This window comes from Panthera onca, chromosome C1 (genome assembly GCF_046562875.1).
Source record: "Panthera onca isolate mPanOnc1 chromosome C1, mPanOnc1 haplotype 2, whole genome shotgun sequence".
In the NCBI taxonomy this organism is placed as follows: domain Eukaryota; kingdom Metazoa; phylum Chordata; class Mammalia; order Carnivora; family Felidae; genus Panthera; species Panthera onca.
The window spans coordinates 124,607,167-124,621,091 of NC_138346.1; the positions used below are offsets into that span (position 1 = coordinate 124,607,167).

The 13,925-nt window shown below is 36.9% G+C and overlaps 1 protein-coding gene across 14 annotated transcripts in view; it reads left to right on the plus strand.

Annotated features, from left to right (window-relative positions):
• Nucleotides 1–13,925, plus strand: part of PHTF1 (putative homeodomain transcription factor 1) — a 90,082-nt gene that overhangs the window by 54,304 nt on the left and 21,853 nt on the right. For 6 of the 14 annotated variants that reach the window (XR_013557420.2, XR_013557422.2, XR_013557424.2 and 3 more), the window contains exons 17-21: nt 1,313–1,468; nt 2,831–2,926; nt 3,366–3,491; nt 4,024–4,154; nt 13,829–13,899. Coding sequence is in view for 4 of the 14 variants with exons in the window: in XM_078451539.1 (XP_078307665.1) it covers nt 1,313–1,468; nt 2,831–2,926; nt 3,366–3,491; nt 4,024–4,044 (399 nt within the window). In the remaining 10 variants the exon portion in view is untranslated. Of the gene's footprint in view, nt 1–1,312; nt 1,469–2,830; nt 2,927–3,365; nt 3,492–4,023; nt 4,548–13,828; nt 13,900–13,925 lie in introns of those variants that run through there. The other 8 variants (XR_013557423.2, XR_013557421.2, XR_013557419.2 and 5 more) reach the window with 2 other exon arrangements.

Consider the following 13,925-nt stretch of genomic DNA (forward strand, 5'->3'; position numbering starts at 1 on the left):
ATGTCCTTTTTCTCTGGTGTTTTTTTTAATTTTTTTTTTCTTTCAATTTTTAAAATTTACTTATTCTGAAAGACAGAGAACATGCGTGGGAGTGGCAGAGTGAGAGAATCCCAAGCATGCCCCGCACCATCAGTGCAAAGCCCGATGTGGGGCTCGAACTCATGAACCATGAGATCATGAGCTGAGCTGAAACCAAGAGCTGGACGATTAACCAGCCGAGCCACCCATGCACCCCTTCTCTGGCTGGTTTTAAGAGTTTTTCTTTGTGTTTGATTTTATAGCCGCTTGGCTGTGGTTTGTATGTTATATATTGCCGCACAACAAACCACCCTGCTGAAGAGGTGGGCCTAGGTTGCTACTAACTGTTACTTTCCTACTCTAGTTATAACTGATTGGCAGGGGTGAACACCTGACCCAGACTAAGCCAAACGTATTTAGAAATTTAGAAATTAGAATTTAGAAATTTTAGAAATTAGGACTGAAAACCTGAGATATCACTGGTGGCCTTTGGAGAAGAGAGGGTCAGTAGGGGTCAGTGGGGCCAGTAGGGTGTTATGGGAAACCAAAGCTGGAGCGAGCCAAACTTGCAGGGAGCAGTAAACAAGTGTCATGCAAAGCAACAGAATTAACTAAGAGGAGTGGAGATGGGAGCCCAAATGGCCCTTGAGGAAGAGAGACAGAGAGGGGAGCTGCGCTGTGACTCCCTGGTTTCAAAAGGCCAGCATTTGGTTTCTGTGAGGATTCTCTGTATATTTTCCAGTGTGTTCCACTTTACCTCAAGCTGGCTTGAGTAAATTTTGAAGCAAACAAAAAACACAACTTTTACTAGCAAACTTGACACGTAATAATAGGCATTTGATAAATGGTAGCTGTTGCTGCTGTTGTTACTTGGATCCTAAAATGGAGTAAAGAATTGATCCTCAGGGTTTTCGAGTCATACCAGTAGGATGGGCCACATGTCTTAGGAAGGCCTACTGGTGATAATGCAAATTTAACACTTTGAAAAACGGTCACCATATAATTGTGAGTGGGCACATGAGTGGTTAAAAGGCTGGAAATGTGTTTGTCTGATTTTACTTCTATGTTTTCCTCCTTTGCTACTTCCTCCTTTGCTGTCTGGAAAAAGTCTAGGAACCCTAGAGAAATAGGTAGGGATTAGTTAAATAGATAAGGCTTTATATGAGTATTAAAATTCTGCTTTGAGTATAAAATATTGGTAACTTGTAAATCTTTTTAAATTGCTAGAGTAAAGGAGTAATTACAGATTTTGAGACAAATGAAAAACCTAACTTTTTGTCGGTTCTTTGTATAGGTTCTGCAAGGGCATAAAACTTTCCTGAATGATGCTTATAATTGGGAGTTTTTGATCTGGGAAACAGCTTTACTACTTTTCTTACTGCGTCTGGCCTCATTGGGGTCTGAAACCAATAAGAAATACAGCAATGTTTCAATATTACTTACGGAACAGGTAACGATTGGTCCTTGTTAATTTAGTTCTGTGGTTAGAGATGGCATAAGATTTGTGCAGAAGACTGTTTCAGATTCTGTGTCTCCCTCTATCTGACCCTCCCCCGTTCATGCTCTGTCTGTCTCTGTCTCAAAAATAAATAAACGTTAAAAAAAAATTTAAAAAAAAAAAAAAAAAAAAAAAAAAAAGATTTGTGCAGAAGATTCAGGGTTGAGTCTAGATTTAGCACTTTCTAGCTATATGACCTTACAGGTGACTTTGCTACTATATAATTATTTCCTCTTATAAAATGAGGGTTTATAATCTTCCCCACCAGCTCCCAGGATTGTAAGAATTAAGATCTAATGGATTGAAAGTAGTTTGTATATTATAAAGGTATCTTTATTTGTGATAATGGAGCATGCTTTAAGTCTCATATTCTGCATCAAGTATTAGATCTTTATAGTACTTGTCACTTAAGCATGTTTTTAATAAGCTCTTGAATTTCTTCTGTATCAGCCATACATTCAAAGTTTAGAAAATACTTTCTCTTTAGTATGGGAATAGATATTAAGACTGGGAAATGTTTCTTATAAAGACAGAGTAGTATAAAGGGTTTTGTTTTTTTTTTTTTTTTGGTTTTGGTTTTGATTTCATGGTTATCCATAAGTTTTACATAAATACATTTGGTATCATTAGATTTTCTTCTTTTGCCTGAGAATTATAGTGGGAGAATATTTCCATAGGAGAAAAAATAAAGAACTAACAAGTTAAAAGCAGCTTTCTTCTTATGTTTCATTAATGTTTAATGAGGATGTTATATTATGTGGGTGTCACCAAAATGAGTAGGTAGAGCTTTTGAACTTAAAAAGTTCACATGTTAACTGTTAAGTTATAATTAACATTACACTTTTCATTGTTTTGATAGTTAAATTGCTTCATATTTACTTAAAAAAAATTTTTTTTAACGTTTATTTTATTTTTGAAGGAGAGAGAGAGAGACAGAGTGTGAGTGGGGGAGGGTCAGAGAGAGAGGGAGACACAGAATCCGAAGCAGGCTCCAGGCTCTGAGCTGTCAGCACAGAGCCCAACGCAGGGCTCGAACTCACGGACTGTGAGATCATGACCTGAGCGAAGTCGGATGCTTAACCGACTGAGCCACCCACGCGCCCCTACTTTTTTTTTATTCACGAACTGGCTTTTCTTTGTCAGATGTGACTGCGTGGTCTGGACAGTAGGGTATGTGACATATGTGTTTTGTAGAAATAACTGCAGGAATTTTCAGATTTATTTTATTTGAAAATATTACTTTCGAATCTGCCAAACTTAGTACAGTATATCTTTTTCTGTGACATTTGCCTTGATCTCTCTTTTTTTCCTTAGATTAATTTATATCTTAAGATGGAAAAAAAGCCTAATAAGAAAGAACAGCTTACTCTAGTAAATAATGTATTAAAGCTGTCCACCAAGTTATTGAAAGTAAGTAATATCCTGTGATCTACTTTCACTAGCACTTAAATGAAATCAATGCTGTACTTATTGGAGAAGACCCTCGTAACAGATGGCTGCTGGGCTGTGTACATTCACAATGTCAAGTTGATAGTTTTGGGTTCCTGACTATGTAAGAAAAAATTTCCCATCTTGTTATCCAGGTTCTGATGATTGCTGATGTCTGTCACATTTTTCAAATTATATTTAAAAAAAAAAATTCACAACATACTGCTTGAACCCACCTTTAAACACTTAGCTAGTGGAAAGTAGGTGAGAGTCCATTATAGGTCTTTTGAAAGCAGCTGTTGAACATGAAGGAAGGCCTTACACACTCATCCGTACCCAAGACCTAAAAACCAGCCCAGAAATCACTGGTGGCCATCGATAGGCCATGTATTTCATCTCCATTCTTTCATGTTTTTTGTAGGAGCTGGACACACCATTTAGACTCTATGGACTGACAATGAATCCCTTAATCTACAATATCACACGAGTAGTTATCCTTTCTGCTGTCTCAGGTGTTATAAGTGATCTTCTAGGATTTAATATAAGAGTAAGTGTGACTAGTACTCTGTGGCATCTGCTTTAGTCTTACTAAATATAATAATCCTTGCTCTTCGCCCTGTGAGTGTGTGTGCGTGTGTGTGTGTGCGCACGCACATCTGTGATTGGGAGAGAGACAGACAGACTAGGGGACTGGTGTGGAAGTAACTCTTCAAGTAAAGAAATATACGTTTTGATGGCGGTGCACGGGCTAAGTTCTTAGCTTAAGTTTTCTCATTTGACACAAGTACAATAGACTGCTCTTGAACGAAAAATCAAGTTTGAATCTCATGTTAATCTAACAGCATGGGCTGAGGAAGGGTCTGCCTCTGAGAGGCAGAATGAGTGCATACCCAAAACCCGTGAACTGCAGTATGTCATTTTTGACCCTAGGAATTGTTAGATGGTTTTTCATCTATGGTGTTCTAGAGTTGCTACTGTTCTTATGTAAAGGGTTCTTGGTTCATAGTCATGTAAGTGGACCTGTAAACCCCAACTGTTTGTCTTAAAACTAACTTATTTTGGTGATTTTCTTTTCTTAGCTGTGGAAAATTAAGTCATAAGCTGAGTCATGTGCCTGGACTCTCCCCTTGTTGGCACCGGTACTTACCTGTTAAGGAAGGAGACGGCTGCAGAAACCCTGAGATACCTACCTGCTTGTTCACACACAGAGGTGCCCTCAGCTCTGCCTAGTCTTATGAATGGTGTTTTCAGAGGAACAAATCCTTTTCCAACTGGGCATGCATGCCAAAAACTGTGTTTTCATGGTTTTCAAACAATATGAATAGTCAGGAGACTATTGTGTGTTATGGTAACATAAGGGCAACTTTCTAAGCTAGGAAATTGATTTTGGGCATTTCAGTGCTATGACAGTTATATTTACTACAAGTAGTCTTTTGGGTTACTAATGGTAGATGCCCAAAGCATGAAGAAACTATCCTCTATTGGAAGTGGCAAATTCAGTACTTTTTATTAAGTCTATACAATTGGAGATTTCTTTTCTCTAACAAAGATCAAATTTAAACTATTTTAGGTTGAACCCAAATAAAATAACTTTATTGGAGAATTTCAGTTTCTAGGCTTTTTTTGTTGTGGCAGAGAAAAAAAAAACCTTTTAAATTGTGAGTTTCTGCTCAGCTACAGAGAAATTTTAATGAGTTCACAATTCTGAAGTTAATCCTAGTAACTGTGCAGTTGTTGATGAAAGAGTCATGCATATAACATGCCATGTAATTGAGCACGAGGAAGTTTAAGTGTGTGCAGTCCTTCATGTCCATCATACAACATGGTTTCCACACAAATCGTCTGAGCTGTTTCCTATCACAGTACTACGTGATAGCATTAACGGTTTGTTGTACAGCTTTCTTCTTTTTTAAAGTTTATTTTTATTTATTTTGTGAGACAGAGAGCCAGCAGGGGAGGGGCAGAGAAAGAGGGAGACAGAATCCCAAGCAGGCTCTGCAGTGTCAGCGCAGAGCCCAGTGTGGGGCTTGAACTCATCAACTGAGATCATGACCTGAGCCAAAATCAAGAGTCAGACGCTCAACTGACTGAGCCATCCAGGCGCCCCTGTTGTACAACTTAACATAGCCAACCCTCAGCACACTTTCAGGTCCGTGGTGTCTGTACTCAGCCAAGCTATGCCTTTGATGATTTGGATTCTCTATCAGCATCCCCTGTTACACACACGTGTCTACATATGTTCATGAAAATTCTCATAGTCTACATATAATTCTTTTTAAGTTTATCTGCTTTGAAGAATTTCTTGAGGCAAATTGAAAGTCTGAACATTTTAAGGATGAGAATTTATTAATTTTTCTTTTCTTTTTTTAAATTATTTTTTTAACGTTTATTTATTCTTGAGAGAGACAGAGACAGGGTGCCAGCTGGGAAGGGGCAGAGAGAGGCAGACACAGAATTGGAAGCCGGCTCCAGGCTCTGAGCTGTCAGCACAGAGCCCAGTGTGGGGCTCGAACTCACAAACCGTGAGATCATGACCTGAGCTGAAGTCAGCCGCTTACCTGACTGAGCCACCCAGCACCCCAATTTATCTTATTTTTAATTGAAATACAGTTAACATACAGTGCTATTTGCAGGCATGCATTATAATGTTTCAACAATTTTAGACATTATTCAATGCTCACCACATGATAAGTATACTTTTAATCCCTTTTGTGAATTTTTAAAAGGAAATAATTTAGAAACTTATTACATGTAAAGAATGTACTCACACAAAATCAGTATACCAGTTACACATATTCTAATGTGCAGGAAGATTTTTGAAGTTTAAAGATGAATTTCTCAAGAGTCCCCAGGGATTGAGGTCAGACCTCTCTGGTTTTATATCCTTAGCTCTGCCACTTATTAGCTTCATAATGTAAGACAAATTCCTTAACCTCTTTGCATCTCAATTTATCTGTTGAATGGGGATAACTACCACCTAATAGAGTTTTTAAGGTTGAATGAGATTATCATGTAAGGTACTTAGTACAACATAATAGTATGCAGCACTTTATAAATCCACGACAAACCTTTGTTGTTACTATTTAAAACCTTTTAAAATCTTTCACCAATAGATTCCTGTGAAGATAGAAACATAGGAAGCAAGGTTGCTGAACTAGGAGGGATTACCAAAAATTTGCAGCCATTTTAAATGCCTCATGAGAGTTATAATTACTTTTAAAGGTACCCCCCCATAATAGTGATTTGCCTGTAGAAGGAACTGTTTTGTAAAGGCACTTCAGTGTTTCATCAGATAGCTCGTAGAAGTCTTGCTTTTATTATTTTCTATAAGGAACAATAGCAACTGTGTCAATGCGAGATTGAGCTCAGTGTGAATTTCAGATGAAGAATGCTTATGCCTGTATCTTTCTCTCCTACAAAAAAGTGCTATTTGGTTTTTATTTGCATTTTTACACAGTGAATTCTTTAGTTTAAATGCAGTATTTAGAATAGTTTACTCTTGTGGATTTCAGTTAGTTTTGATAGTGTATAATTGATTTACATTATTTTTCAAGTAGATAAAATTATATGTAAGTATAGTCGCTCATGTCAGGAACAGGAATAATTCTTGATTCCTTCCTCTTCCTCACACCTCACATCCAGGCACCAAGTCTTCAAATAACTATCTTCTAGATATTTTTCTAATCAGTCTACCATTCTTCATACCCACTTCTACCAGCCCAATCGATGTTATCCTGTTTTTTGAACAACTTTATGCTCCTTTGCTCTTACATATGTGTGGCCCCCTGGCCCCTAAGCTCAATCTGTTCTTAACAGAAGTTAATGTGTTTTTCCTAAGATGTAAGTCTCACCATTTAGAGTCTATTAGTGGCTTTACTATTACTTTGAAGACAAAAATCCAAAATACTTTCAGCAATGTGTACAGCCCCACCTTGTTGAGAAAGATTTTTGACTCTATGTTCAAAAGATACTTTGGCTGGGTATAAAATTCTAGATTTTTTAAAAGTTTATTTATGTATTTTGAGAAAGACGGAGAGAGTGTGAGTAGGGGGTGGGGGCGGTGGGGCAGAGAGAGAGGAAGAATCTCAAGCAGGCTCTGTGCCATCAGTGCAGATCCCGACATGGGGCTCAAACCTATGAAACCATGAGATCATGAACTGAGAGGAAATCAAGACTCAGATGCTTAACTGACTGAGCCACCCAGTGCCCCTAAAATTCTGGTTTTAAAAGTGTTGTTGCTCTACTGCTCTCTGGATTGTGTTGTTTCTGAAAAGAACTCTTGTCATTCTTATCTTTGTTCCTCTGTATGTAATTTTTTAAAACCTCTGCTGCTTTTAATTTAAGGTTTTCATCATCAAATTTGTGCAGTTTCATTACAATATGCATTGGTGTGGTGTTCTTCATGATTTTTGTGCTTGGGGTTTGTTGCACTTATTGGATGTGTGTATATTTATATAGTTTAATTTTCGCTATTATTTCTTAAAATAAATTTTCTATACTCCATGCTCTCCTACCTCCTTCTGGGACTCCCAGTTTATAAGCATAATACTATGCTTGAAGTTGACCCACAGCTTACTAATGTTTTATACGTTTCCCAGTCTTTTTTCTCCGTCTTTAATTTTGGATAGTTTCTGTTGCCTTGCCTTCAAGTTCACTAACTTATTCTTCACTAATTTGCTGTTAATCTTACCTAATGTATTTTTGCCTATGGAATTTTTTTTTTTTTTTATCTTTCATGCCTCTCCTTAATATGCTATTTCTTTTCTCTACCTTGTTTAATATAATATATTTATAATAGAAATAGTAAATAAGGACATTAAAAGAGTTATCTGTGTCATTTTGGGGTTTGTTTTCAATGATTGATTTTTTTTATTTTGGGTCATATTTTCTTCTTTGCATGCCTGCTAATTTTTTATTGGATGTGAATTTTATACTGTTGGGTGTTGGATTTTTGTGTATATGGATGTGTTGTTTTTACATTCTTTTAAATATTCTTGAGCTTGTTTTGGAATATGGTTAAGTTACTTGGAAACCGTTTGATCATTTCAAGGCTTTTAAGCTTTGTGAGTTGGGCCAGAGCAGCCTTTAATCCAAGGCTACTTTTTCCCCTATGGAAGCAGTATCCTCTTGAGTATTCTACCCAGTTCTCTGTTTATTAGGTGAGATTCTTCCAGTTTGACTGTGGGAATACAAACTCTTCCCAGCTCAAAATTTGCCTGCTTCTTTTGGTAGTTCTTTCCCTGTTGTTCAGTATTTCCCAACAAGTATTGTGCTGGTCAATACTTACCTAAAGACTTGAAAAGAACTCTCTGCACATTATTTTGGTATTCTCCTCTCTATGCAGCTGTCTTTCCTCTGGTACTCTGCCCTGCAAATTCCAGCCGTCTTGGCCTTTGCAAATTCTTGACTGTGTCTCCTGAACATAACGAGGCTGCTTGATTTGGTTTAGGTTCCCCCTTCCTGCCCCACAACCTAGAAACTGACTCTAAGGAGGAATCTGGGGCATTCATGGGGCTCAACTCATTTAATTCCTCTATCCTGTTTTATCTATTGTCTAACATCAAAAACCCGTATTTCATATATATGTGTATGAAAAATATATACGTACATATATATATGAAATATATATATAAAATATATATTTTTTTTTCCTCCCCCCCCCCCCCCCCCCCAGTTTTTTAAGTTGTTTCCATCTTAGTAAATGGAACAAAATTTACTCAGTTTCTCAGGGTTTATTCTTGGGGTTCCTCTCTTTGCCTCCATATCTAATCCACCACCAAACTGTGTCAGTTCTACCTTTCCACTGCTAGTAGGTTAAGCCTCCTTCACTTTCACTTGAGTTGACATGCTAACCCTTTCCACTCTTGTCTCATACAGTTGGTTCTCCGTAGCCACATGAATATGTTTAAAAATATGGAAACTATATACTTAGGTTATTCCTACATAAGCCCTTCCTGGCTTTCCCTATGGTGGCCTCCAAGGTCCTTCATTATCAGGCTTGCCTCCTTTTCTAACTTCACTCCTCAATACTGTACAATCACACTGACCTCCTTCTGTTCCTCCATTATACCAAGTTCTTTCTTCTATCACATTTGTGCCCAGAATACATTTTCTTATGTTCTCCCCTGAATGGCTGCTCAGCTGTCTGTTCCTCTGATGACCCTAATTAGCTCCCCGTCTTTTCTTGTTATCAGTTATATGGCCCTATTCATTTACTTCAGGGTGCTTGTTACAATCTGATTATCTTGTTTATTGTAACTGCAGAGAAGTCCTTTATTTCTTTTTAAAAAATTATTTGCTTTTAATTGAAGTATAGTTGATATACAGTATATTAGTTCCAGATATATTAGTTCCAGATAGTGATTCAACATTTACATATATTACAGATGCTCACCATAAGTGTAGTTGCCACCTGTCACCATACAAAGTTACTGACTTTGTGCTCTTATTATATTTATATATATATATATAGTGTTATTATGTATATACTATATATTATAGTACATTATAGTATTATTGACTATTCCCTATGCTGTACTTTATATTGCTGTGACTTATTTATTTTATAACTGGGAATTTGTATGTCTTAATCCCCTTTGCCTGTTTCACTTATCTTATTACCTTCCTTTCTGGCAACCACCACTTTGTTCTCTGTATTTATGAGTCTGTTTCTGTTTTGTTTGTTTTGTCTTTTAGATTCCACACCTAAATGAAATCATATATTTGTGTTTATCTTATTTCACTTAGCATAACCCCCTTGAGGTCTATCCATGTCACAAATGGCAAGATTTCATTCTTTTTTCCCCCTTTTTTATAGCTGAGTAATATTCCAGTTTGTGTGTGTGTGTGCGCGCGCGCACGCGTGCACACAATATCTTCCTTATTCATTCATTTGTCATTGGGTACTTAGGTTGCTTCCATGTATTGGCTATTCTAAATAATGCTTCAGTAAAAAGATGGGAGCATGTATCTTGTCAAATTAGTGTTTTTGTTTTCTTTGGGTAAATACCCAGTAGTAGAATTACTGGATCGTATGATATTTGTATTTCTAATTAATTCATTCATTCATTCATTCATTTTTTTAACATGAAATTTGTTGTCAAATTGGTTTCCATACAACACCCAGTGCTCATCCCAACAGGTGCCCTCCTCAATGCCCATCACCCACTTTCCCCTCCCTCCCACCCCCCATCAACCCTCAGTTTATTCTCAGTTTTTAAAGAGTCTCTTATGGTTTGGCTCCCTCCCTCTCTTTTTTTTTTTTTTTATCCTTCCCCCCATGATGGTCTTCTGTTAAGTTTCTCAGGATCCACATAAGAGTGAAAACATATGGTATCTGTCTTTCTCTGTATGACTTATTTCACTTAGCATAACACTCTCTAGTTCCATCCACGTTGCTACAAAAGGCCATATTTCATTCTTTCTCATTGCCAAGTAGTATTCCATTGTATATATAAACTACATCTTCTTTATCCATTCATCAGTTGATGGACATTTAGGCTTTTTCCATAATTTGGCTATTGTTGAAAGTGCTGCTATGTATTTCTAATTTTTTGAGGAACCTCCATGCTCTTTTCCATAGTGGCTGTATCAAATTTACAATTCTGACAATAGACCAATAGTGCATGAGGGTGCCCTTTTATCTGCATCCTCACCAACACTTGTTATTTCTTGTGTTTTTGATACTGGCCATTCTGACAGATGTGAGGTGATATCTCACTGTGCTTTTTTTTTAATTTCCCTGATGATTATTGATGATTAACATCTTTTCATGTGTCTGTTAGCCATCTGTATGTTGTCTTTGGAAAAATGTGTGTTCAGATCCTCTGTCCCATTTTTAAATTGCATTGTTTGTTTTCTTGGCATTGGGTTGTATGAGTTTTTAAATATATTTTGGATATTAATCCTTACTAAATATATTTTTGCAAATATCTTCTCCCATTCTGTATGTCTCTTTTTTTGTTGTTGATGGTTTTCTTAGCTGTGAAAAAGCTTTTTATTTTGATAGAGTCCTACTTGTTTAGTTTTGCTTTTTTTGCCCTTGTCTGAAGAGATAGATTAAATACTGCTAAGACCAATGTCCAAGAGTATTACTGCCTGTATTTTTTTTTTAGGCGTTTTACAATTTGGGGTCTCACGTTTATTTTTGTATATAGTGTAGAAGATGGTCCAGTTTCATTCTTTTGCATGTGGCTGTCCAGTTTTCCCAACACCATTTTTTAAAATGTTTATTCATTTTTGAGAGACAGACACAGAGTGTGAGTGGGGGAGGGGCAGAGAGAGAGGGAGACACAAAATCTGAAGCAGGCTCCAGGCTCTGAGTGCACGGGGCTTGAACCCATGAACTGCGAGATCATGACCTGAGTTGAAGACAGACACTTAACCGACTGAGCCATCCAGGCCCCCCCAGCCCAACACCATTTGTTGAAGAGATGGTCTTTTCCCCATTGTGTGTTTTTGCCTACTTTGTCTTAGATTAATTGACCATATAAGTGCTGGTTTATTTTGGGGCTCTCTATTCTGTTCCATTGATTTGTGTGTCAATATTTGTTCCAGTTCCATAGTGTTTTCATGACTATAGCTCTGAGGTATAGTTTGAAATCTGGTATTCTGATACCTCCGGCTTTGGTCTTCTGTGAAAACTGCTATTGGTATTTTGATAGGGATTGCATTAAATTTGTAGATTTTTTGGGTAGTATGGATGGACATGTTAACAATATTCTTCAGTACGTGAGCATGGCGTATTTTTTTTTATTTGTGTCGTCTTCAATTTCTTTAATATCTTACAGTTTTCAGAGTACAGGTCTTTCACCTCCTTGGTTAAATTTATTCCTAGGTATTTTATTCTTTTTGATACAATTGTAAATGACATTGTTTTCTTAATTTCTTTTTCTGATGGTTCACTAATAGTGTATAGAAATGCAACAGATTTCTGTATAACTTTGCATCTTTTTTTTTAAATTTTTTTTTAACGTTTTTATTCATTTTTGAGACAGAGACAGAGCATGAATGGGGGAGGGTCAGAGAGAGGGAGACACAGAATCTGAAACAGGTTCCGGGCTCCGAGCTGTGAGCACAGGGGCCCGATGCGGGGCTCGAACTCATGGACCGCGAGATTGTGACCTGAGCCGAAGTCGGCGCTCAACCGACTGAGCCACCCAGGCGCCCCTGTATAACTTTGCATCTTACAACTTGACTCATTTATTAGTTCTAATAATTTTTAGTGGAATCTTTAGGGTTTTCTATATCTAGTATCATGTCATCTGCAAGTGACAGTTTTACTTTTTTCTTACCAATTAGGATGACTTTTATTTCTTTTTCTTGTCAGATTGCTGTGAATAGGACTTCTAGTACTATGTTAAATAAAAGTGGTAAGAGTGGACATCCTGGTCTTTTTCCTGATATTAGAGGAAAAGCTTTTAGCTTTTTACCTTTGAGTGTGATGTTAGCTGTGTTGTTTTTTTTTTTTCTTCAATATATGGCATTTATTATGTTGAGGTATGTTCCCTTTATCCCCATGTTGTTGAGAGTTTTTATCATGAATGGATGCTGAATTTTGTCATGCTTTTTCTACGATCTGTTGAGATGGTTATATGATTTTTATCATTTTTTGTTGATTTGGTGTTTCATGTTGACTGATTTGTGGATATCGAACCATCCTTGCATACTTGGAATAAATCTCACTTGATCATGGTGAATGATCTTTTTAATGGTGTTGTTGAATTCAACTTTCTATTACAGTAAAACCTTGGTTTGCCCGCATAATTCATTCTGGAAACATACTTGCAATCCAAAACACTCATATATCAAAGCAAATTTCCCCATAATAATTAATGAAAACTCAGATGATTCATTCTATAACCCCAAAATATTCATATAAAAATGATTTCAATACTGTAATAAAATACAAAATAATAAAGAAAATACAACACACAAAGAAAAATGAACAAATTAACCTGCAGTTACCTTTGAAAACCTTCATGGCTGGTATGAGGTAGACAAGAGAGGAGGGTTATTGTGTAGGATGACTTTCACTAGCACTAATGAATCATTGCTATCTTTTGGCTCAATGGAATCTTTTTCTGCATGGGGGCCATTGTATATGTTCACACAGATATTAACTACAGTACAGTATAAACTCTTGTCATATACTGCATTTAATGTAACTGGCAATTACATTAGGGTCTGTGTCTGCAGGCAGCCTAACCTAGAATGAAGCAAAGCATTTGTAAGCTTATTCTTGTATGGGAAAGCAAAGGACTGTCCATAGGTGCTCTGAAGTGACAAGAAAATACACTAGTGCCAGTTGTGGGCACTTTCCAATGTTGTGAAAAATCACTGATTTCTGCCAGACACCATGGCCTGAGACCAAGCATTCGAGTATGGGAGATGATCACCCACAATCTGATAGAGAGAAACCATTGGCTCAGGTGTGATCATGTGATGTTTGGTATTATGTACTACTCATATTGCAAGATATCGCTCGTTTATCAAGCTAAAATTTATTAGAACTGTTTACTCATCTTGTGGAATACTCACAGAACAAGTTATTCGCAATCCAAGGTTTTACTCTATTTTGTTCATGACTTTTTGCATCTTGTTCATCAAGGATATTGGCCTGTAATTTTCTTTTTTCATAGTGTCTTTGTTTTGGTATCAGGTTAATGCTGGCCTTGTAGAATGAATTTGGTAGCATTCCTTCCTCTTCAATTTTTTTGGAAGAGTTTGAAGATATGTATTAACTTTTCTTTATATGTTTGGTAGAATTCATTTGTGAAGCCAGCTGGTCCTAAACTTACATTTGTTAGGAATATTTTTGATAACTGATTCAAATTCATTACTAGTAATTGGTTTGTTCAGATTATCTTTTTCTTTCCTTTTTAGTTTTGGAAGATTGTGTGCTTTGGGGCTCCTGGGTGCTGGCTCAGTCGGTTAAGTGTCCAACTCCACCTCAGGTAATGATCTTGTGGTTCGTGAGTTC